General features: G+C 42.6%; 1 protein-coding gene across 1 annotated transcript in view; it reads left to right on the top strand.

The window, feature by feature from the left end:
* RAB8A (RAB8A, member RAS oncogene family) overlaps positions 1-9,988 on the top strand; it is a 65,303-nt gene extending 55,315 nt beyond the window's left edge. Inside the window, exons 7-8 of the mRNA XM_075337838.1 lie at positions 6,030-6,080; positions 8,637-9,988. Of these exons, the coding sequence (XP_075193953.1) occupies positions 6,030-6,080; positions 8,637-8,729 (144 nt within the window). The 3' untranslated portion in view covers positions 8,730-9,988. The remainder of the gene's footprint in view (positions 1-6,029; positions 6,081-8,636) is intronic.
* Positions 9,989-26,896: the final 16,908 nt, after the last annotated feature.

Genomic DNA, 26,896 nt, shown 5'->3' with positions numbered 1-26,896 from the left:
TGAACATTTTGCCCTTCCGTCCAATAAAGTTTATTCTTCCTTCTACAACTGTTTTGTTAGCAAGACCAAGTCCAGTAAATGTGTTTTTAGGGGCATGCCGCCCTTTTGTGAGTAATAATTCCTGGAAGGATTTTCTTGTTTGGTAGCACAATGTCTCTGTAAGCTTTGAATAGGTTCTGGGATTCCATCAGTTTTACCCTGAAGACCAAATGGTGCACCATCTATAATAGGCATCAGCTGCATAAAAAATGGTGTCAAACTACTCCCTACCTCTGTAAACAAATACATTACAGGGTATAACTTACAAAGACATTTATGGGGTTTTTCTGTTCTTGAAACCCAAAAGCTCTGCAAATTTGAGAATATATTCCAAATTCAGCCAAATTTGCTTTCAAAAATTCAAATATTGCTCCTTTCGTTCCAAGCTCTACCATGTGCCCGTACAGAGGTTTCTCGCCACATGTGGGGTATCGGCGCGCTCATAAGAAAGTGGGTAACAAAGTGTGAGCTCCAATTTTTGGAGCTACCTCTTGAAAAAGTGAGAAAATTGATGCTAAAGCAACATTTTTGCTAAAAAAAATGAAAATTTTCAATATGACAACCTAATGTTAGCAAATTCTGTGAAGTACCTGTCAGTCCAAAATGCTCACTATACCCCTAGATAGAAGCCTTAAGGGGTCTAGTTTCCAAAATGGAGTCACTTGAGGGGGGTTTCTGCTGTTTAGGTACCTTAGGGGACCTGTAAATGTAACATGGTGCCCGCAATCTGTTTCTGCCAAATTTGCTTTCAAAAATTCAAATATTGCTCCTTTCGTTCCAAGCTCTACCATGTGCCCGTACAGAGGTTTCTCGCCACATGTGGGGTATCGGCGCGCTCATAAGAAAGTGGGTAACAAAGTGTGAGCTCCAATTTTTGGAGCTACCTCTTGAAAAAGTGAGAAAATTGATGCTAAAGCAACATTTTTGCTAAAAAAATGAAAATTTTCAATATGACAACCTAATGTTAGCAAATTCTGTGAAGTACCTGTCAGTCCAAAATGCTCACTATACCCCTAGATAGAAGCCTTAAGGGGTCTAGTTTCCAAAATGGAGTCACTTGAGGGGGGTTTCTGCTGTTTAGGTACCTTAGGGGACCTGTAAATGTAACATGGTGCCCGCAATCTGTTTCTGCCAAATTTGCTTTCAAAAACTCAAATATTGCTCCTTTCGTTCCAAGCTCTACCATGTGCCCGTACAGAGGTTTCTCGCCACATGTGGGGTATCGGCGCGCTCATAAGAAAGTGGGTAACAAAGTGTGAGCTCCAATTTTTGGAGCTACCTCTTGAAAAAGTGAGAAAATTGATGCTAAAGCAACATTTTTGCTAAAAAAATGAAAATTTTCAATATGACAACCTAATGTTAGCAAATTCTGTGAAGTACCTGTCAGTCCAAAATGCTCACTATACCCCTAGATAGAAGCCTTAAGGGGTCTAGTTTCCAAAATGGAGTCACTTGAGGGGGGTTTCTGCTGTTTAGGTACCTTAGGGGACCTGTAAATGTAACATGGTGCCCGCAATCTGTTTCTGCCAAATTTGCTTTCAAAAATTCAAATATTGCTCCTTTCGTTCCAAGCTCTACCATGTGCCCGTACAGAGGTTTCTCGCCACATGTGGGGTATCGGCGCGCTCATAAGAAAGTGGGTAACAAAGTGTGAGCTCCAATTTTTGGAGCTACCTCTTGAAAAAGTGAGAAAATTGATGCTAAAGCAACATTTTTGGGTAAAATGTTATTTTTTTTTTTTTTCATTCCACATTACTTTAGTTCATGTGAGGCACCTGAAGGGTTAATAAACTTCTTTGATGTGGTTTTGAGTACCTTGAGGGGTGCAGATTTTAGAATGGGGTCACTTTTGGGTATTTTCTGTCATCTAGGCCTCTCAAAGTCACTTCAAATGTGATGTGGTCCCTAAAAAAATGGTTTTGTAAATTTTCTTGAAAAAATGGGAAATTGCTGATGAACTTTGACCCCTTATAACTTCCTAACCCCAAAAAATTTTGTTTCAAAAATTGTGATGATGTAAAGTAGACATGTGGGAAATGTTGTTTATTAACTATTTTGTGTGACATAACTCTCTGGTTTATGGGCATAAAAATTAAAAGTTTGAAAATTGCAAAATTTTAATTTTTTTTGTCACATTTCATATTTTTTCACAAAAAAAAAAAAAATATCATCCTAAATTTACCTCTAACATGAAGCCCAATATGTCACGAAAAAACAATCTCAGAATCACCGGGATCCATTGAAGCGTTCCAGAGTTATAGCCTTATAAATGGACACTGGTCAAAATTGCAAAAAATGGCCTGGTCATTAAGTACAAAACTGGCTTCGTCCTAAAGGGGTTAAGCTACATGTGTTCCAGCGGTCTTTGCCCCCTTTCTTGATTGACAACCACTCAGTGACCGCCAGGGGGCATTGAGCACATCATTAGTATTAAGATAAAAAAAAAACTATTTTATTATTATTTATTATTATAGCGCCATTTATTCCATGGCGCTTTACATGTGAAAGGGGTGTACATAATAGGGACAAGTACAATAATCATAAACAAAACAAGGCACAGACAGGTACAGGAGGATAGAGGACCCTGCCTGCAATGGTTCACAGTCTAGAAGGGATAGGTGAGGATACAGTAGGTGAGGGTGGAGATGGTCGTGCGGCCCTATAGCGGTCTGAGGATTATTGCAGGTTGTAGGCTTGTCGGAAGAGGTGGGTCTTTAGGTTCCTTTTGAATCTTGTCAAGGTATGCAAGAGTCTGATGTGTTGTAGCAGAGGATTCCAAAGTATGGGGAAATCTTTGATGCGATTGTGGGAAGAGGAGATGCAAGGGGAGTAGAGAAGGAGATCTTGTGAGGATCGAAGGTTACGTTCGGGTAAGTACCTGGAGACTAGATCACAGATGTAAGGAGGAGACAGGTTGTTGATGGTTTTGTGGGTCATGGTTCAGGTTTTGAACGTTGGGCAATGGGAAGCCAGTGAAGGGATTGGCAGAGAGGAGAGGCTGGGGAGTAGCCGGGGACAATTGGATTAATCGGGCAGTAAAGTTTATAGATTGTAGGGGTGCGAGACTGTTAGAAGGGAGGCCACAGAGCAGGAGGTTACAATAGTCTAGGCGGGAGACAGTAAGGGCATGCATTAGAGTTTTTGCAGCTTCTTGGGAAAGGATTGTACGAATACAGGAAATATTTTTGAGTTGGAGGTGGCAGGAGGTGAAGAGGGCTTGGATGTGTGGCTTGAAAGAAAGATCAGAGTCTAGAGTTACTCCCAGGCAGCGAGCACGTGGCACTGGGGAAAGTGAGCAGCCATTGAGTATACATAGTACACCACATACAATACAGTATACAGGAGAATATATGTCCTGAAATTTTTTTACTGGTATATGATATATTATGAGTAAACACATCAGATATTATATACAGGATAGTGTGACTGGTATATATTACATTAGGACTGCAGACATCAGACAATACACCAGCTGCATATTATCCTGTGTATAATATCTGATGTCTATGTATATAGTATATGATATACCAGTTACCTATTATTCTGTATATAACATGGGATGTCTGTACATATACTATATTACATCCAGTATATGGGATAATATAACTAATTTATATTACACTATGACTACAGACATCAGACATTGCACCAGTCACCTATTATCCTGTATAGAACATATGATGCCAGTGCACGTAGTATCGCATACATTGGGAGCACATCCCATGTATGGGAGAATAGATAAGTGGTGTGTGGTATACTGTGACTACAGGCATTATATTTTACACTATATAGAACAGTGGATCTCCATGCACACAGTAAAGTACACACAGGATAAAGGAGAATATGTATTGGTATATATGCTGGTATATATTTCTGGACACCAAACCAATGGATTAGCACTCTATAGGTATGGTTTTTAGAGCAAAGTCCTCTAAAAGGTGTTGTACTGTGCTGATTAGTCTCTCTTTAAGACCATAGCTTTTTTGGGGTTTTGAAAGTTATATATGTACTAGAAGGTGGCCCGATTCTACGCATCGGGTATTCTAGAATTTACGTATTGTGTGGTTAATGTATGATCTATGATTTTTGATAGATAGACATATATATATATATATATATATATATATATATATATATATATGTTGTTGTGTGTAGTTACCAAGTGTATGTGTAGGGCTCTGTACATGTTCTGGGTGTTGTCTGGGTGTGGCGGGGGGTGAGAGCGGTGTTGTTTGTGTGTTGCGTTGTGTGTCGTTATTTGTGGAGCGCTGTGTGTCTGTATCGTTGTGTATGTGTGTTGCGCGGTTTTGTGTGGGTGTGTGTGTGTTTTGGGGGGAGGTATGTTTTGTGCAATGTGTGTGTTGTGCGGTATGTGCGTATATTTGTGTGTGCCGCGGTGTTTGTGTGTTGGGTGTTGTGTGTGTGGGTGTCTGTGTAGGGCAGTGTTTGTGGTTCCCAGTGTGTGTGTGTGTGTGGTGTGTTGTGCAGTGCGTGTGTGGCAGTGTGTGTGTGTTTTGGGGGGAGGTGTGCACCCCCCATCGTGGTCCACCCCCCATGCTGCGCACCCCCCATCGTGCTCCATCCCCCATGCTGCGCACCCCCCATCGTGCTCCATCCCCCATGCTGCGCACCCCCCATCGTGCTCCATCCTCACTCCCCATTGTGCTCCATCCTCCATGCTGCGCATTCCCCATCGTGCTCCATCCCCCATGCTGCGCATTCCCCATCGTGCTCCATCCCCCATGCTGTGCACTCCCAAACGTGCTCCATCCCCCATGCTGCGCACTCCCCATCGTGCTCCATCCCCCATGCTGCGCACTCCCCATCGTGCTCCATCCCCCATGCTGCGCACTCCCCATCGTGCTCCATCCCCCATGCTGCGCACTCCCCATCGTGCTCCATCCCCCATGCTGCGCACTCCCCATCGTGCTCCATCCCCCATGCTGCGCACTCCCCATCGTGCTCCATCCCCCATGCTGCGCACCCCCCATCGTGCTCCATCCCCCATGCTGTGCACCCCCCATCGTGCTCCACAGTCACACATCGGACAGTAAACACGCACACATCTGATCGCATACACTCACACACACACACCCCACTTCTCCCTGTGCCCACCGGTGGGCGGTCCCAGCAGCTGTGCTGCACGCCGTGCTCCTCTGCCGACACTCACAGATCCGATCGCATACACTCACACAAACACACTCACACACATCCGATCGCATACACTCACACACACACATCCGATCGCATACACACACACACTCACACACATCCGATCGCATACACACACACACTGACGATATCGCACATACGCGCTGACACACTCACAACATCCGGCGATACCACATGCTTCCGGCCATGTGATCCTCCGGCAGGTCCTGGAAGATCACTGCACAGTATCGCCGCCGAGAAGCAAGCGATATCTCGTGATGTTGTGAGTATGTGGAAGCGATCTGATGTGTGTGTGTGAGAGTGAGTGTGATCTGATGTGTGTGTGTCTGTTCTTATGTGTGTGTGTTCTGCCGCTGCAGGACGTGGATGCGATCTGATGTGTGTGTGAGGTGTGTGTGTTCCGCCGCTGCAGGACGTGGATGCGATCTGATGTGAGTGTGAAAGTGAGTGTGAGAGTGTGTCTGTTCTTATGTGTGTGTGTGTGTGTTCCGCCGCTGCAGGACCTTGATGCGCTCACCTCGGGGCGAGAAGCCATTCCGTGTGGGGGGCGGAGCCTGGGCGAGCGGCCAATCCGTGAGGGGGGGGTGGACCCGAGGCGAGGTGAGCGGCCAATCCGTGCGGGGGGAGGAGCCAAGGCGAGGCGAGCGGCGAATTCGTGCGGAGGGGCGGGGCCATGGCGAGGCCAGCGGCCAATCCGCTGTTTGTCACTGTAAGGACATGTCACGGTAAGGACACAATTTTGGAGCAAGACAGACAGACAGACAGAATAAGGCCATTATATATATAGATATGTTATTATTTTGTCTTTTCTCTTCTAGGCATTTTTGACTTTGGCGCGGGACATCAAAGCAAAAATGGACAAGAAAATGGTAAGATTAGTGGATATTGAGACTAAATGCGCATCTTCATTTGCAAATGCTCAGTTGTAGAACTTTGATCCTAGCATGTGCGGGAATGTATGGTTTCCTTTCACAGTGATTGGTATATCTGCATTAGATAATTCTTGTTCTATACCAAATTTAACTGATTGCCTGAAAGGAGTTTTCCACTTCTAGAAAAGTGGACCCCAAACAAATCCGGTAGATAATGGTCTCCCACCCCTGCTCCAGAATCGATTCTCCGCTGCTGCTTCAATCTGTGTTTTGACTGCAGTGACATAGCATATTTTACCTTCAACACTATCAGAGCCGCTGATTTTGGTGATTGGCTGCAGCGGTGATGGGAGCTGTGAAGTCACCTTTGCAGCCAAAAGACCAGAGGATAGTGCAGCTGAATAGAGCTGGAGCGGAGGAGGGTTAGCAGTCCTCTAGTTTTAGTTTTTTTTTGGGGGGGGTTTGCATTACTGGACTTCATGTTCAGCTCGCTAGTAGTCAGCAATTCAGCTCCAGACTATTTCTGGATATATGTGGCTGCCCTGAAGTAATTCTTTGAGGTTTGCCTCGCTTTTAATCTTCAGGTCAGGCCTGATGGTTCAGGCCAGTAATATGGCTGAGCTGAGGTCCAGACCTGTGCGCTCTCCCAGATCCTGCGTTCTGAACACATTCAGAGCAGTGCTTTAAAGCGCGTGCAATTGTAAATTGCAAACTTTCCTGCTTTTATCAGCGCTGGGCAATTTTAGCAATTAAATAAATGAGAAAACCTGATTAAGTGCCGCTTAAGCACGTCTCCCATGATCATGTGCATAAAATTTAAAAAAAATCTTTAAGTAGAAAATAACGATTAGAAAAAAACCTTTATTTTTACTTATTAAAAAAAAAAAAAAAAAGTACATTCCGTGAAAATATTGTAGATGCCAGAACTGGTTCAGAATCCGATGCTGACTGTCTGCATTCTGTTTAATAGGATGAGAACGTGCTCCTCAGTAAACTATTTAGGGTCTCATCATTGTGTTTTTACAAGTCCGCTTATTAAAGGGAATCTGTCAGCAGGTTTTTGCTACCTCATTTCAGAGCAGTATGATGTTAGCAAAGAGATCTTGAATCCAGCAATGTGTGACTTAGATTACTGGCTGCAGCCGTTCTGACACCGCTTTTAGATTTTACCATCTAGTAATGCTGAGAGAGCTGTCCCCGCCCACACCAGGCTCTCTATGGAGATTGTACATTGACAGTGACCTGCCAATCAGAGGAGGGGCCGAGCCTGACTGACATGCACAAGACAATGTAGTCCGCAGCGATCAGTCCTGCTGCTTAAACAAACATTCCAGGAAACCAACAGCTTAGGCTATGTGCCCACGTGACAAGGTACCCGCGGATTTTGCTGTGGAAAACCTGCAGATTTATCTGGATTTTCTAGATAAATTCGTAGGTTCTAGCAAGTACAGACACTCCCCATGTTATCCTATGGGATTTGGGGAATGCTGTATCAATGGTGCGGTAATGTGTGGCTGCGGAATATGCTGCAGATGTCCCGCAGCCGCACGTAACTGCATGTCAATTATTCCTGCAGAAATATCTGCGGAATTCCCGCTCCTCCACTATGGAGATACAGGGTGGAAATTCTGCAGAAATTCAGCACAAAATCTGCACTGTTTCCACAGGTTTACTGCAACAATTCCGCTGGTATACCGCATCAGTGGATAGCTGCGGATTCCGGGGAGCAGCTGCGGTAAACCTGTGGACAAACCTGCGGAAACGTCCGCGGGTACATTGTCCTGTGGGCACATTGCCTAAAGGCCCCATTACATGCAGCGACGTATCTAACAATATATCGCCGGGGTCACAGATTCCGTGACGCACAACCGGCCTCGTTAGCGACGTCGTTGCATGTAACACCAACAAGCGGCCATTAACAATGGAAAATACTCACCAAACTGTCCATAGTTGACACGTCGTTCATTTTCAAAAAATCATTGATTGTGGAGGACGCAGGTTGTTCGTTGTTCCCGAGGCAGCACACATCGCTACGTGTGACACCTCGGGAACGACGAACCACAGCTTACCTGCGGACGCCGGCAATGAGGAAGGAAGGAGGTGAGCGGGATGTTCGGGCCGCTTCTCTCCGCCCCTCCGCTTCTATTGGGTGGCCGCTTAGTGACGCCGCACGAACCGCCCCCTTAGAAAGGAGGCGGTTCGCCGGCAACAGCGACGTCGCTAGCCAGGTAAGTCCGTGTGACGGCTCCTAACGATATTGTGCACCACGGGCAGAGATTGGCCCGTGATGCACAACCGACAGGGGCAGATGCTTTCACCAGCGACATCGCTAGCGATATCGCTGCGTGTAAAGCCCCCTTTAGACCTTGACTAGACAGGCCTCCCTGAATTCTGTGTTTTAACCCTTGCAGCATGCTGTCTTGAGATTGCATATCAAAATCCTGCTGACACAGTGGGTATATAATTTTAAATGTCCCTGTTTTCATTGTATTTAAAAATAAATGACTATATCCTTCAGACTACAGAATGAAATCTATAATATTTTTATTTCAGGAGGGAAATAGTTCCCAAGGCAGCAACCAAGGAGTCAAAATTACCCAAGAACAGCAAAAGAAGAGCAGTTTCTTCCGATGTGTCCTTCTGTGAGGGACATTGCCTTAAAGGAGTACTTTGCTCCATTAAACTGGACTGTGCCTATATCTGAATTTCTATCATCAGACCTTGATCCTAAAAGCACCAGCGCTGCCAAAGTTTGGCTACCTTAAAGAGAGTGACAAGCTCTGACTACCTTAGTAACTGTTTCACTTAGCGGTTCGGGAACGTATTCTAAGTGTGTACATTTCGTCATCATTATTATAATTATTACTTTATTTGTTGGGGTTAAACACCGGACAATCTTCATTGTTTTATTCCAAGCCCATTGTTTAGATTTTCAGACATTCCTACAAAGCCATATCGCCCTCTTTGTCTCTTTGATCATCCTCATGTGACGTTCCTTTAAATTCGGGCACATAATGAAATAAAAAAATTAAAATAAAAACACACACACAAATGTGCACCTTCCACTTGCATTCCAATACTAGTCTTCCAAGTTGGATCCCATGATGAAACCAAAATCTTTTTTGTTTGTGCTTTAATTTCAAGCAGCTTAGATTTGTAATTTATGTACATGTTTAGTTATATTGTCTGAAGTCTATTTTCAGTTTACGATCTACTGCAGATTCCCTATGGTTTACACTTTAGCTTGGAAACACACAGTCTATGTTATTTAATGAGATTTTCATCAAAGACGTAAAATCCCCCTATAGATAAAGTTCCAGCATTGCAGAGCTGATAAGTAGTGCTGGCATTTAATTGTACATGCCATGTTTGCAAAAAACAAATGTCACTATTCACTGCTTTATTAATTACCACTTTATCTTTTTAAAGTGACAACCAAAATTTGGCATTGGGTCATATCATGAATTTTGCAAAAATGTCTGATTCATTGGTGTAGAACAATGCCATAAGTCGGAGTTTGGAAATTGAGAAACCTTTGCTGCTCCAAGTTCTGGTTCAATAGTTTAATCGTTCATACATTTTAGTTACAAATACTCTTTGCTGAAATTTTTATCTTAATAATAATTGTAATGTAACATTTATAGACTTATGTGAAGATCTCTAATATGTGATGGATCCATAATGATAGAGTACTTGACTGTACAAGATTGCTGACTAGTAGGGCATAGTCCCACGGTTTCTTTTACTGACCATTTTGCTAAACGATGGCTGCAAGAAACGGGCATTTAACTGCCATGTGCTGCCCACTGCATCACAAAGCTGAGTGACTACTTCTTAGGCCCTATGCCCACGCTGTGTATTTTGATGCGGATTTTGACGCAGATTTTCAGAAATCTGCAGCAAAATCTGCATGTCCATTGTGAAGCCAGCAAAGTCTATGAGAATTCACAAGTGCTGTGCCCACGTTGAGTATTTTTCCCTTGCGTATTTGGTGCAGATTTCATTTTTTCTGCACCAAATCTGCAGCAAATACACAAGGGAAAAATAAGCAACGTGGGCACAACACTTGTGAATTCTCATAGACTTTGTTGGCTTCACAATGGATATGCAGATTTAGCTGCAGATTTCTGAAAATATGCATCAAAACTACACAGCGTGGGCACTGGGCCTTATAGTTTTCCTTTGGCCATACAACATAGTATAAAAGATAAAAAGGAACACTAGAAATAATCAGTGAGAAAAAAGTAATGAGACTTCAGCTTACCATAGGCAACTGCGCTCCAGGACTTGCAGGTGCTCGTGGTCCTCCAGGCCTAGCTGAGAAGAAGTGAAGGGTGGACCCAGCACCACAATCCAGTATATTAAAATATCAAAAATATATTAGGTATTAAAAATCCAACGGAACCAAAACTTGAGAGAAGACGCATAAGCGCACCTTATGCATTTCGGACAATAAATAAAAACAAGTCATTAATCATAGGTCTTCTTTCAAGTTTTTGATCCGTTGGAATTTTAATACCTAATACATTTTTGATATTTTAACATACTGGATTGTGGTGCTGGGTCCACTCTTCACTTCCTCTCAACTAGAAATAATCAACCTTCACAATCTCCCCACCTAGGGATTATTTCTGAAAGATTGGAGCCTTTACATTTTTCTTTAAAGGGCAGCTCTCTGTGTGTTAGAACTTATCTAAGGAGCTGTTCGAAGAACAAACAACATTTTAATTCAAGATCTATTGATTAAAATGAAGTTCTATTAAAAAAAAATGTTCCTGTGCTGAGATAATCCTATAAATGTGCCCCTGCTATGTACTGTGTAATGGCCGTGTCTGACCATCCGGGGACATGGTCTGATCAAACCACATCTCATGTGCTGAGATCATCTTACACATATGTCCCTGCTATGTACTGTGTAATGGCCGTGTCTGACCATCTGGGTACATGGTCTGATCCAACCACAGCTCATGTGCTGAGATAATCTTACACATATGTCCCTACTATGTACTGTGTAATGGCCGTGTCTGACTGTACAGGGACATGGGCTAATCATACCACATCTCCTGTGCGGAGATAATCTTATATTGTGTCCCTGCTATGTACTGTATAATGTCCATGTTTGATCATACCACATCAACTGGCCAGGGGAGGATACAAAAGAGAGTAGACTGATATTACAGCATAAGATAACAGCTGATTCTTTCTGTGGGGTAAAACCTTTCTGTATGCTTTGTCACATGAGCCAGTGTTTTCCCCTCACGCATGACAGCACCACGTGATTATATGGGTGTTGTCATGGGTTCTGGAAAAACCGGCTACCGGTAAGTAACCTAGGTGTTTTTGCCACATCTGTAGTCCAGTCCCATATCTACCTGAGCCCATCATAAATCTATTCCGTGGGATAGTAGCTCCAAATGTGGCAATACTAATTCTGTCCTATACTCCTTTTGTGTCCTCCCCCTGCACAGGAAATGTGGTATGAGCAGACCAGATTCCTGTACAGTCAGACACAGCCATTACACAGTACATAGCAGGGGCACATATATAAGATTATCTCAGCACAGGACATGTGATATGATCAGACCATGTGCCTGTACGGTCAGACACAGCCATTACACAGTACATAGCAGGGGCACATATATAAGATTCTCAGCCTAGGAGATGTGGTATGATCAGACCATGTCCCTGTACGGTCAGAGACGGCCATTACACTGTACATAGCAGGGCACATATATAACATTATCTCAACACAGGAATTTATTTTTTTTTAACATCCAATTATGGAATGTTGTTATTCCAAGATCAATTGATTAAAATGTACTTTGTTCGTGGGACATCTTTAACGATCTAGAGTTTTGGGTATGGAATATATTCAAACATCCCTATGGGGTCAGAGAGAGGCTAAGCTTTCCAGAAAAAATAGTATTGTTTTTTCTGTAATGCAAATGACCTGGCAAGTGCTTCTACTTCTGTCATTGTCCTAGCAAGTGCTCCAGCATTCTTCTCTAAACCCTACATATCCCTTCCGCTTTTGGGTTTGATTGACTCCACCATTCTGACAGGCATTGAAATCTTGCACAAGAATCTTGCGCTCCGAACAATTGTCCCAACTCATTGCACTAAACCCCATGTTTGTCACGGTTGTGCATCCCCCCCCCACAGCAGGAATCGTACCATGCTCATGCTTTGGGAAAGCAGGGCACATGTGGGAAATGTCAGTGTCTGTATAAATGGTGAAATCAATCAAGGCCAAAGGAAGGTCTTGGATAAAATGTTGTATGTAGGGAGCGCACTGTTGTGGGACCTCTCTTGAGCTTGCCAGACCATTTATATAATCACAGATGGCCTCTGCCTTATGCAGAAGATCAGCTACTTGCGGCCTCACAGCTATGTTTAATGTGTCTTAACGTTCCACCCTTGCCTCTGTGAATTGTTCAGTAAGCAAAACCATATGGCAGCGTCCCTTTAGTATGGCTTTATGGTATCTTCTCTACTAAAGAGTGCTCTCTATTAAATTTGGGAAGTCTTGTCCTTTTTAACTTTTAGGAGAGATTCTATATTCCTGTGTAGCACGGATTATTTTTTTTTGTATTTTATGATCATAAAATAATTCTCATTTCCAAGTATCCATATTTAAAAGCTTTATTTTTGCAATTGTTTTTTTGCCTTTTCTATAGAACTATGTTCCGCGTGTCTAGCTGTGCATGAAACCAATGACCACTCTGCTGTCTGTCTTTTGATTTATACATGATGACGCATTTTAGGATTCTTTTCTGTACAGAAAAACAGCTTCTTTTGTACATCTATCAAAGATGGATATGAATGATGTGTTACTTCCATGCAATATATTGTATACTCTTCTGACCAAAGAGTGGATCTGGTGGATTTGCAGCCTTTCACTTATGGCAATTTTGCTTCTAATAAATGGACCAACACTTGTTATAAAACTGAGCAAACAAAAAATGTACGGGAAGCTTTCTTATATAAATCTATATATGTATAGTGATTGTATGAAGCTGGGGATGGAATGATTCAGACCGGTGGACACATTGCGTGGATCACCATGCTCTGTTCTTTTGAATCCTAACCAACTGCAGAACAACGGCTATGATGACTTTACCACAGGCAGCTTACACTTGTATCGGTATAATCCCTAAGTGCAGGGCGTTTGTTGCTGCACTGTCCACTAAAAGGAAATTTGAAAGTAAAGAAATTTAAATATTCTGAAAATGGCATCTCGTGACTCACGTTTTGCCATACTCATTGACTGGCCACCATGTGATGTAGCTAGTGATGAGCGAGCGCTACCATGCTCAGGTGCTCAGTACTCTTAACAAGCAGTTATACACTCAGATGTGTTCGACTTGTGTACGGAGTATAATGCAGTAAACTGGAAACGCGAGCATTTTTACGGAAAATGCTCAAGTCCCCCATTGTCTTACATTATACTCTGTACACAAGTCAAGCCCGTTCGAGCATCCAACTGCTCATTATGAGTATTGAGCACCTCAGCATGGTAGTGCTCGTAGAGTTGAGTGAGTACCTAACAATTCGTACTCGCTATACTGATAACGAGTACGGTCTAATACTAGCGTATTCAGTCCAATGCAAGTCAATGGGGAAAAACTCGCAAAGTGACAAGTAACCCGAATGCCGTACTATTTGTTCAAGTAGCGAATAGTATGGCATTCAGGTTACTCATTACTTTTGCGAGTTTTCCCCCATTGACTTGCATTGCACACGCTATTCGGAACAAATACACAAATATTTGACAGTATTCGTTAAGAGTAAAGTGAGTACGAATAGTTAGGTACTCGCTCATCTCTAAGTTCTCGCTTATCACTAGATGTAAGTAGTTAGTCTGCTTCTAGTGTTCACCTTTTGTGAATCACTGCTTTAAAGAGTTCCTCCTTTTTCTATTTTTTTTCATTATTGTGAGTGCTTTAAAGCCCTGTGACACTTTCTTGGGCATTGCTGATCTAGACAGGGAAAAAACTGTATTTTTCGGATTATAAGATGCACTTTTACTCCCAAAAATTTAAGAGGAAAGTGAGGGGTGCATCTTATAATTTGAATGTAGCTTACCAGAGGGTGGAAAAGGCTCGCAAGAGGCCGGGAAAATGCTGCGGCAGCTGTGCAGAGGTTGCGGTGGCTGGGCTGGTGCGGGGGTCTGCTTTAGTTGGTGCTGGGACAGCTGTACGGTGTCAGCAGCTGCTGTGCAAGGTCTCTGGTGGCTGCAGCTGCTGTGTGTGGTCTCAGGTGCTGGGGCTGCTGTGCGTGGTTTCCAGCGGCTTTACTGGCGCTGCGGGTCGGGCAGTTAGGTTTTCAAATAATGCCGCCCGGAGTCGGCACGTGCACAGATGGAGCTCTCGGCTCAAGCTCTCATCTGCGCAGGCACCGCCTCCGGCCCATTGATTTCCCTCTAGCAGACTTCAGGAAAATAGCGCCCATAGGAGGTGCTTGCGCAGATGAGATCTCAGCTTGCCATTGAGCCTAGAGCTCAATCTGCACTGCCTCCGGGTGCCATTTCTTTGAAGCCCTCACTGTCCGCAGCAGCCCGAGCCCAAGCACAGCTGCCCCAGCACAGCAGAACCAGCATCTGCTGCATCAGCAGCCCCAGCACATTAGAACCAGTCTCCGACACAGCTGCAGCCCGACCTCAAGCACAGCTGCCCCAGCACAGCAGCACCAGAATCGACCGCAGTCCGAGCCCCAGTCTCTGTTGCAGCCCCAGCACAGCCACCGCTATTGCCCCCTTCGGTAAGACACCACCGGATTACAAGACAGACACGATTTCTTTTTTTATTAATTTTTTTCTGTTAATTTTTTCTTGCTCTGAATTTGGGGTGTGTCTTATAATCCAGTGCGTCTTATAAAATGGAAAATACAGTACTTGCTTTTGAGGTTTAGCTATCATTCCACGTAAAGCCTAAATTAGTGGCTGACAAGAGAAGCAGATTGACAGTATGGAAATGTATTTTTCAAATTTGATCCCTTTGTTAGGAATCGTGTATAAGCTACCAGTGAGTATGTCGCTAAATGCATTTCACTCAGTCTTTACCCGATTTCAGTCCGGCTGCAGCACCACATGACTTCATTTGTGACCTGTAAATGACACAGCAGTTGCTGTATAAAGCATCAGTCACTTCTGTAGACTTGAATTGAGAAAAGTGACTTTCTAAACACCAGCGATCGGACAGGTTAGAAAAACCATTACATAAGGCTGGAGCGAGGCTGAATATGTGAAGACTCTGACTGGTGAGTATATGTGATCTCTAACAAAGGGATATAAAAAACAAGAACCCACACTTGAGTGGTGCTTTGTTGGCTATTAGCTACCGAATTCCATACAATGAAAAGGGATTACTAAATGCATGAAAAGGGATTACTAAAGCGGCTCCCTGGGAATGAAAAAAGTAACAGTGTCGTTATCAATAACTAAAATAAATTGGCAAAATCCCAATTGGCAAGTCCCAAAAGTTTTTAGTTGTTGTTTTTTTATTTTATTTTATTATATATATATTCAGTTAGGTCCAGAAATATTTGGACAGTGACACAAGTTTTGTTATTTTAGCTGTTTACAAAAACATGTTCAGAAATACAATTATATATATAATATGGGCTGAAAGTGCACACTCCCAGCTGCAATATGAGAGTTTTCACATCCAAATCGGAGAAAGGGTTTAGGAATCATAGCTCTGTAATGCATAGCCTCCTCTTTTTCAAGGGACCAAAAGTAATTGGACAAGGGACTCTAAGGGCTGCAATTAACTCTGAAGCCGTCTCCCTCGTTAACCTGTAATCAATGAAGTAGTTAAAAGGTCTGGGGTTGATTACAGGTGTGTGGTTTTGCATTTGGAAGCTGTTGCTGTGACCAGACAACATGCGGTCTAAGGAACTCTCAATTGAGGTGAAGCAGAACATCCTGAGGCTGAAAAAAAAGAAAAAATCCATCAGAGAGATAGCAGACATGCTTGGAGTTGCAAAATCAACAGTCGAGTACATTCTGAGAAAAAAGGAATTGACTGGTGAGCTTGGGAACTCAAAAAGGCCTGGGCGTCCACGGATGACAACAGTGGTGGATGATCGCCGCATACTTTCTTTGGTGAAGAAGAACCCGTTCACAACATCAACTGAAGTCCAGAACACTCTCAGTGAAGTAGGTGTATCTGTCTCTAAGTCAACAGTAAAGAGAAGACTCCATGAAAGTAAATACAAAGGGTTCACATCTAGATGCAAACCATTCATCAATTCCAAAAATAGACAGGCCAGAGTTAAATTTGCTGAAAAACACCTCATGAAGCCAGCTCAGTTCTGGAAAAGTATTCTATGGACAGATGAGACAAAGATCAACCTGTACCAGAATGTTGGGAAGAAAAAAGTTTGGAGAAGAAAGGGAACGGCACATGATCCAAGGCACACCACATCCTCTGTAAAACATGGTGGAGGCAACGCGATGGCATGGGCATGCATGGCCTTTCAATGGCACTGGGTCACTTGTGTTTATTGATGACATAACAGCAGACAAGAGTAGCCGGATGAATTCTGAAGTGTACCGGGATATACTTTCAGCCCAGATTCAGCCAAATGCCGCAAAGTTGATCGGACGGCGCTTCATAGTACAGATGGACAATGACCCCAAGCATACAGCCAAAGCTACTCAGGAGTTCATGAGTGCAAAAAAGTGGAACATTCTGCAATGGCCAAGTCAATCACCAGATCTTAACCCAATTGAGCATGCATTTCACTTGCTCAAATCCAGACTTAAGACGGAAAGACCCACAAACAAGCAAGACCTGAAGGCTGCGGCTGTAAAGGCCTGGCAAAGCATTAAGAAGGAGGAAACCCAGCGTTTGGTGATGTCCATGGGTTCCAGACTTAAGGCAGTGATTGCCTCCAAAGGATTCGCAACAAAATATTGAAAATAAAAATATTTTGTTTGGGTTTGGTTTATTTGTCCAATTACTTTTGACCTCCTAAAATGTGGAGTGTTTGTAAAGAAATGTGTACAATTCCTACAATTTCTATCAGATATTTTTGTTCAAACCTTCAAATTAAACGTTACAATCTGCACTTGAATTCTGTTGTAGAGGTTTCATTTCAAATCCAATGTGGTGGCATGCAGAGGCCAACTCGCGAAAATTGTGTCACTGTCCAAATATTTCTGGACCTAACTGTATATATATATATATATATATATATATATATATATATAATATATATATATATATGTGTGCATATATATATTAAATAAATGGAAGCAATCACTAAAGAATTAACATAGTCACCATCCTGTTACAGTAACAAAAACCTGACCTATAATGTTACTACAGGTTCTTGTGAACATGTGCCATAAGAAGCTCCTCTGCTGGGACCTGGAGGTACCTAGAACATATTGTCATTAGAATTGGCAGGGTGGACAGCAGTGTAAGCAGCCTCTTCTTACCTCAGCACACCTGATCAGGTAGACATTGTGAACAGCAGTGTGTGCAGCCTCCTCTTACTTCAGCACACCTGGTATCTCCAGAATTAGATCAGAATGTCCACTGGGAGCATATCTTCCTACTGATGAATGTAGAGGGAAGCCTCCCACTGCACATGCTCAGACACCTGTCCTAACATTCTAGGACAAGCTTTTGTCAGTGTAACAATGAGGCAGCCATTCTATGTCTACAGTGATTACAAACCTTTTGTCTAGGTAGGTAATTTGCTAATTAAATGTATTTGTAATGACATTTTCTTTTTCGTTATTTATTTCTAGTCCCAGAGAACCCCTCTAACATAGTAATTAGGGATGAGCGAATACTAAATGTTCGAGTTTGGGTTATTCATATCGAATACCTAGTACTATTCCAGTATTTATCACTAAAGAATCTAATGCAAGTCAATGGGGAACCCGAACATTTTTCGTGAAGTCTTGAAGATTTCCCAGAAAAATGCTCAGGTTCTCCATTGACCTGCATTAGGTTTGTTATTTGTGATTAATACCGGAATAGTACTAGGTATTCGGTCCGAATAACCCTAACATTTAGTATTCGCTCATCAGTAATAGTAATATCTGATTTACAGGAGGTTCTTCTGTCATTGCACAGTTCCCTCAGATATAGGCTTGTGCTCTTTCCTTCTCCACAATGGAAAATCTAGGGGCAGTCTATGCTGAATCGTTAGTCATTGGAGGTACACTTTAGGTACCTCTTTAAGGCTTTTCATTTATGAACCAAAGAACTAGTACTGAGTTACACCTACACATTAATTTTCATCATGAACCAGTTGCAATGTTTTTTTGTTTGTGTGGTGTTTTTTTAAATCTTTTTATTTCATGTTGGATTATTCCTTTTATGCTCTGTAACCAGCAGCTACAGTGGTGCTCTGAAACAAATCCCTATATACTACCATAAGATGCTATATGGTAATGTGCTGGCTTTGTTCAAACTCTATATGCTTTAAGTTATATATAAGATGTATAATCCTCAGATAATTAATGGTATTTATTAGCATTCTATCTTCCCTTGCTTTTAATGCCAGTATATGGTTTACGTGGTTACTGAGACCCAAGAAAAACGGTCACTTATGCAACTTTATATGATATTCATTTAATTTAATGTGTATTTTGCTCCTTTTAGGCTGTGTCCGCACTTTGCGTTTTCACCTGCTTTTCAGCTGCTTTGCTGCAGCGTTTTGAACTGCAGCGTTTTCATGCCAAAAGGCATGCGTTTTGATTTTCCAGCAAAGTCTTTGGGAAAAGTGGATTTCGTGTGCACACTTTGCAGTTCAAAACGCTGCGTTTAATTTGCATAATTGTGGGCAAAAACTCAGCGTTCAAAGAAGCTGCATGTCAATTGTTTTTGCCATTTGGGCTGCGTTTTGCTAACATTGAAGTCAATGAGAAGTAGCAAAAAGCAAGCAACATCAAAATTCCAGAGTTTTAGGCTAGGTTTGCACACTGCGTCTTTTTGACGCTGCGTTTTTGTGCGTTTTTGGCCGCTAAAAACGCACCTGCGTCGAAAAAACGCATCAAAAACCGCATGCGTTTTTGCCGCGATTTGGTGTGTTTTTGGCTGTGTTTTGCTGCGTTTTTCATCTCTGCGTTTTGCTGCGTTTTTCAAATGCATTGCATGGGCGGAAAACGCAGAAAAACGCAGGAAAGAACTGACATGTCCATTTTTTTTTGTAACTCAAAAACGCAGGTAAAAATAACAGATGTGTGCGGACAGCAAAAATGAAAACTCATAGACTTTGCTGGGGAAGCAAAGTCCTGCAGTTTTGAGGCCAAAAACGCACCCGAAAAACGCGCAAAAACGCACTGTGCGCACATAGCCTTACATGCTTTTTAGCTGCTGAAAACATGCGTTTTGAACTACATAAACGCATGCGTTTCTGACATCAAAATAATGGAATGATATGTCCCTTTACACACACACATAGTCCGACAATTAAAATAATGAAAAATATTAATTTATTGGAATTATAGCGATAAATAGTATAAAACCGCTATAATTTTATTAAATATAACTATTTTCGTTATGATTTAAATAATTATATTTCTTTTCATTTTTTTTTTTTTTTACCCTTTTTTCATAGTGTTTATGTCAAAACTTTACAAAGACACTACTAAATAATCAAAACGCATCTGACTTTAAGCAATGGAAACGCAGGTACAAAGCACTAACAACGCGGCTAAAACACACGCCAACCACCCTTTCCCCCCATACTTAAGCATTTGAATGGCATGAGGGGAATAAATCACTGCTGGACACCGAAGGCAGCGGCTATCTCCCTTGAATGCAGAAGTCTTGTCTAACTTTTGGAGAAGCACTGGAGAAAATCCACTCTTCTGATGGCTTTATTTAAGACTGACACCGTTTTTCTTGGTGGAATATTGCCCGTGTGCTGCTCTGCTAATTGTTTCAAGTTGTAGGTGATCGTGCAGTTAGCCATTGGTGTCAAGCTGCGATCGCTACCTAGCTGCTAATGCCTGTGTAAGCACCCCAACATGACATTTTCTGTCATTAATTGTCTGCCATTTCGATAATGTCAAACCCTTGCATCTTAATTTCTTTGACTTAGTAGTTATGGCATTTTATGTGCATGGCAGCATAAGTGTAGTGTCTCTTTCCCAGATTAAGCTGTGTGTTCAGGACAAAGTTGCGTAGCGTGCTGTTTTAATTAGTCCGGTAATGTGGTGGCCACCTTGACAAAAACCTAATTGTCCTCGTTAAAGTTAATGGCGCCTCGCACTCGTGTGGGTTTTCAGACACCGCTTTGTCTCATTTTTCTAATCTCATAACAGACCATAAATATGAAAAAACAAGTTGGGAAAGAAGTCTTACAATTGTACAATGAACGCTTTCTGTGAAGATCTATAGAATAACTTATATCAGCAGACTTTAATGCCTTCTATCGTGCTCCTGAAATTCGTATTTTTCCAATGAATACGACAAATGCATCTGGGCGTCTGCAATAACCTGCTTTGTTTACAATGACAACCGCACTTCAAGAAAAAAAATACTGATTAAAGCATATTTTAAAGTTAAACCGGAGTCTGCGTTTCATCAAAACTTATTAAATTGATCAAACTAAATTCTGAATTAGTGTCATTTCTTCTTATGAGATTGTCAGATGGCCCCATTTCACCATTAGCAATATACTACTTAGATCAAGGTTGACTTGATGTAAGAAAAATAGATTAAGGTTGATGTATTTAGCCATTGCCAGGAGGAAAATCATACCAAAGACCAGCACTCAAACCGAAAATTGGCAATCAAACTGAAGACAGTCTCTCAAACCAAAGACCAGCCCTCAAATCGAAGAACAGGAATCGAACCGAAGACTGAAAAATCAAACTGAAGACCAGCAATCAATCCGAAGACCAGCAATCAAACCAAAAGACTGTATTTGGAAGCAGTGTTTATACTGAGAAAATGTCCCAGAAGTATATTTAAGAGATGTGGAACAGAAACCTAGTCAGATAGTCCAGCAGTTGGCAATAGGAGTTGGGCAGATTCAGGTACCTGGTACGGGGGTGTCTGAAGTCGGAGGGGTGAATGGTTTGTTAAAATTGGTCAAGAAGAGCGAGGTATGGGGTAACTCAGGTGAGTGATGAGACAGGGATTAAAGAACTGCAGACAATCAGAGTAATGTAAACAGTAGTAATTTGGGCCCTAGAGGGGTTATGTAAGATAGGTCAATACAGAAGTCCAATATTAACCCTTTCTTGCATTGAGCATTTGCTTGCTGTTTTTTGTACCATTTATTTTTCCAGTGAAATAGCAATACAAGAGCTTGCATTTATGTGGGAAAAGTTGTAGTTTTGAATGACACTATATATTTTACTGACGGTTTGGTTGTTAGTAGCATTAACCATACTGTACAAATGATCTGGTAGTTTAATTCTGTTTGAGGTATGATTGTTTATTATTTTTTTTTTTTTCAAATTATTTAACATTAAACGCAAACAGCACAAAATAGAACATGTAGATTTTGGCCTTAGCTGGCCTGGTACAAATCTGCAAACCAACAACATACAGAGAGAACATCATAATAATTATTCCATGTTAACAGAGTTTTCAATTTTAGGGGAGATGAAAATAAAGGTAGGAAAAGAAGAAGAAGAATGGTGAACGTGCAGGACAAGGATAAACAGAAATCAGGTCTCATACCGACACATAAACCCAAAGGTTTTCACACTTCACTCTGGGTGTATCCATTTGCCATAGTTAATGAAGTACTTGAACTCAATCCAATAATACCATGTTGTATAAAAGGCATCATATCTGTCGTGGAGTGACGCCGTCAGGTCCTGCATATACATCTGGTTGTTAAATCTGCCCGCCCATGTAGACAGATTCGGGAAGACAGAGGATCTCCATCCCAGGGGGGACATGTCCTAGCCGTCATCACCAGGAAACTTAGCAGAGAACTTTTATAGGATTGAGAAGAGTACTCAGGGAATTGAAGTAGAAACATCTCTGAGCCCAAGGTCTGCGTGGTTTCAGTCACCAGCCTGATAACATCCTTCACTCCCTCCCAGAACTGCTGTAAAGCCAGACATGATTAAATAATGTGTAGGAAGTCTCCCTCACCACAGCTCCAACATTTAGGGTATACAGCAGTTTACATCATATGAAGTCTATTTGGGACCCTGTACCAATGAGATAAACATTTATAATTTGCGTCTTGTAGTTTTGAACTGACAGATGTCTTGTGGGCGAGAGAGAGAACCTTGACCCTCTATTCAGTAGAAAGCGCAAGCCAGACATCCGTTTCCCAGAGTAGAAGGCATCCAGGAGGAGGAAAATCAGTGGAGTTAACTAACATGGAGTGCGTGATGGCCAGGGAATGTCTGAGTGTCCCCTCTTCTACACCCAACTTCTTGAACTCAGTGAGTGGTTTAGAAAACAGACTATAGTCCGGTAAAGTCTGAAGGAAATGTTGCAGGTGGATAGAATGCCAAAGGACATGGGACTGAACAGTTCTGGGGATCCTCCGTCGTAGGCCAGCCACCCCTAACACCGATCTGGTGCACTTGAAATCTACCTCTAGAAATCCACAGACGGAATACCACGTTAGATGTACCCAGGTAGAAATCCGGAGAGACAATAATTGGGGAAAGGGGAGGGGCTAGGAATAAGAGCTCTGCGTTTCTCCGAACTGGAACAACAGGACAAGGTGGTACTGATTGTTGGTTGAAGCTTAAGGGCTGGGCTAGAGAAGAGGAATACCCAGGGGACAGCAGCCAGTGGAATATCCAAGAAAATGTGTTCAACCATCACCCAAGGTTTAACGGAGGAGTGCCTACACCAATCTATTACTATAGACAGATGGGCGGCCCCATAGTACTAGTAAGTACCCTATGTTTATATGCACTATGCTTTTATTTAGTTACAGCAGGGTATGTTTTCACAATTTTTTTCTTGGTTTCTCTTTGTCTCATGGCCAGTGTGAACATGGTCTCACAAGTATCATGTATACCATCTCATACTCCGGCTCACTTTTTTGTTTTTATGTAGTTTTTTTTTTGTATTCAGTACAAACAGGGAGTGGCCCCCTTCTCAGCGAGCTGGACATTTCCTTCTGTGAATCCCCCTGACTGTGTGTGTCCTGTTGGGACCCGGTCGCTCTCAGCCCTTAGCCACATTGAGGCCTGTTTTGGACCCATGGTAAGGTTTTAATATTAGAGAGTGTAGGTACTATCCCAACTGGGTACACCTTGGCGTTGGTGGGATAGCTTTATGCTTTTTTTGATCAAAAACAGTGTTTACTAAGTACCCTATGTTTATATGCACTATGCTTTTATTTAGTTACAGCAGGGTATGTTTTCACAATTTTTTCCTTGGTTTCACCAATCTATTACTATAGACAGATGGGCGGCCCCATAGTATGATTTAAGGTCTGGCAGGCCTAAACCTTCTCGAACCTTGGGCCTACCTAGCAGCGAGCGAGCCAATCTTGCTGGCTTATTTGCCCACAATAACTGGCTTTGCAAGAAGGAGACCTTCCTAAAAAAGGACTTGGGAATTTTAATGGGCAGCAACTGGAGGAGGAACAATATCTGAGGAAAAATGTTCATTTTAAGAATTTCCCACTTCCCAAACCATGTGAACATATTTTTCGACCAAATTTTACAATCCTTTTTATTTTTGGAGGAGTGGGACATAGTTTAACTTGAATAATGAGTTGGCATCCGCATTCAATTTGAGACCTAGGTATTGCAAAGACTATGTGGCCCAATGAAAATCAAATGAGCTTTGCAGCTGCAAGACTAAACCCAGGGGAAGATTGATACTCAATGCCTCAGACTTGGTCAAGTTGATCTTAAAATTGGTCAAACGGAAAGGTGCATATGTAAGAAACCTAAAATATAACTTTTATTGATGTATAGCTAAAAAAGTGAACCTCAGCTCACTATTGGTGAGTAAAAACAGACAAACAGTAACAATAATTGTAGTCATGCTACCATAGGGCTACATACAAGAAACCTAGTCATCTACCCACTAGTATAATACGGCAGTACTAGCCTCAAAGCTCGTTTGAGAATGCCACTTAAAACAAGCTGCCAGGGTATAATGACTATAGATAGACACACATTTCATTTTACCCTTGAAACTGGAACAATCATCATATAGAAAGTGTGTCCAAAATAAACATACTTGTGAAAGACATGCGGGTATCAAGGTTAGATCCCAGAAGGGAACGGTCTTACCCGGTCTTGTAGATGTGAGGATGGGCAACCTTTATAAGGACATCACGGCTCATTAGTAGGGGGGCTGTCCACCAGCTCATCAAATCCCATACCTATAATGCCGAGTATTCAACTCCAATCAATAGCGAAACACATTACTCCTGACGCGTTTCATATGGGAAATCATCAGGGGAGTGTTGGTGAAGGTAATGAGATATGGCCCATACACATTTTATATGGCCATATTGTTGTGCCCAATATTGCTGTAAGCCAAAGACAAAAGGTACACAATAAGCCCAAATACCATGCAGAGCAGCCATGTCATGCTGCCCTATCTGTAAGATACTCACCGCACGTCTGCGTGCGTCAGGACTGAATTCTTTTCAAAAGTGCCGCGCTCTACATTAGGGAGCCGGCCCCTTTTATACACCGGCGCATGCGCAGAAGCACCATATCGGCCGATGACGCGCGCTCCCAGAGAACACTGGGACCGGAAACGCGTCATCGGCCGCCGCGTCGCAGCAGGGCGGGCAAAGCCTCACCAGGTAACGTCACATCCTGGTGAGTGATGCCTGCTGGCTCAACAAATCAGAACACGGAGCGTGTTGCCATCGCAACATAAACTCCGGTTCAGCCAGCCAAGCGTCATTATAATGAATCCATGCTGGCTGTGAAGCACAGACATGGTGGGTAAAAATGGCTGTATCGGCAGGTATACCGAAGACGTCATCCTATGGTTGAGATACATTGACGACGTCTTCGTTATCTGGAAGGGCCGGGCCAAGAGTGTGATTTCCACCGATTTATGGCTAATTTGAATGACAACAGGATTGGTTTGAGCTTTACTAGTGAAATTGGTGGGGTTAAACTGGCTTTCCTTGATGTACTGGTGGAAAAAGGACCGGATGGCCGCCATGTGACCACCACTTTTAGAAAGGCCACATCTTCCAATTCTTTGCTGAAATGGGAGAGCGCCCACCCTCGCCCCTTGAAGAGAGGAATCCCGAAGGGGCAGTTCATCAGGATGAGGCGTAACTGCTCGGAGGAAGCAGGCTTTAAACAACAGGCCTCTGATCTGATGGGACGCCTGAGAGAAAGAGGTTACCTTGAGGGGTTTATCCATAAGGCGTACAACTCTGTGCGCAATATGGACCGTACCACACTACTGAACCCCAATCATAAGAAGGAGGAATCGGCTGATATCCTTAGATTTATTACAACTTACAACAATAGGGCGGCAGACCTCAGGGGAACCCTCTCCAAACATTGGCATGTCCTACAGATGGATCCTCTAATCGAGAAGCACCTCCTTACATATCCGTCCATCACTTACAGAAAGGCTAAATCCCTGGGGGACAGGCTTGTTCATAGCCACTTCAATGAGGATGGGCCAGGAAGAACAGTAAATGCAACCTATGGTTGTTTTAAATGTCATGACTGTGTCAATTGTAGATACATTGAGGAGGGAAAGACTTTCATGAACCACAATAACGGAAAAAGTTTTTCCATTAGATCCTTGATTACGTGCAAATCAAAGGGTGTCATATATAGGGTAGAGTGTATATGCGGAAAACTATATATTGGCAAAACTATCAGGGAGCTACGAAGACGTGTGGGTGAACACAAGAATGACATCCTTAAGAAGAACGATACGCCGGTTGCTAGACACATTAACAACTTTCATGGTGGAGACTTGGAGAGTTTCAAAATTATGGGAATTGATCTCATTCGCCCTCCGGTCAGAGGGGGCAATTGGGACAAACTAATACTCCAGAAAGAATGTTACTGGATTTACAGTCTCAATACCATGGCACCATTAGGCGTGAATGAGACCCTGTCCTTCACGCCCTTCCTGTAGGAGCACCTTAGTAAGTAGGGTAAGTATAGGAGGGAAAGACGACGGCTGAGTGGGGGCACCAATGGCGTGGGGCATATTTAGGGTGCCGACCCCCACATGTTAGGTAAGGTCAGAATCTATTAAGGGTAAGATCTTAGTGTGCACTGCAGACCCCCCCTCCCCCATATATGCTGTGTCTTTATGTATATATAGGTTTGTTTGATTCCAACTGGCCCGTCCTCATTTGATGTACCTCCTCTAGTATTATTCTGTGATCCTTTCTTGGGACCACTCTCTGGGTGATATGAATACAATGATATGATACATGTCCTGGATATGAATTCGTTTATGAATGTAATGCCATGATATATATCAGGTTTATTTATATTTGACTATACAGGCGGTCATCCTTGCATACATTACTACTCTCTTATGTGATGCCTCCCCTGCCCCTGCCCTATATACTCTAGCTTGTGGTGCCGGCACCTATTTATTCTTTGCTGGTTCCGTGCTATAGGCTAGCTGTACTATCCCCTTTATAAGGAGATAACATTCACAGCTGATTTATTATCCGAAAACAACAAATGCCCTCTGTGGATGGGTCTATGTCTTATTAATAACACTATATACCTGCCAATACAGCCATTTTTACCCACTATGTCTGTGCTTCACAGCCAGCATGGATTCATTATAATGACGCTTGGCTGGGTGAACCGGAGTTTGTTTATGTTGCGATGGCAACACGCTCCGTGTTCTGATTTGTTGAGCCAGCAGGCGTCACTCACCAGGATGTTA

The sequence above is a fragment of the Anomaloglossus baeobatrachus genome, chromosome 1 (genome assembly GCF_048569485.1).
Source record: "Anomaloglossus baeobatrachus isolate aAnoBae1 chromosome 1, aAnoBae1.hap1, whole genome shotgun sequence".
In the NCBI taxonomy this organism is placed as follows: domain Eukaryota; kingdom Metazoa; phylum Chordata; class Amphibia; order Anura; family Aromobatidae; genus Anomaloglossus; species Anomaloglossus baeobatrachus.
The sequence above is the reverse complement of the archived record's forward strand: the minus strand, read 5'-3'. Positions and strand labels throughout refer to the sequence as shown.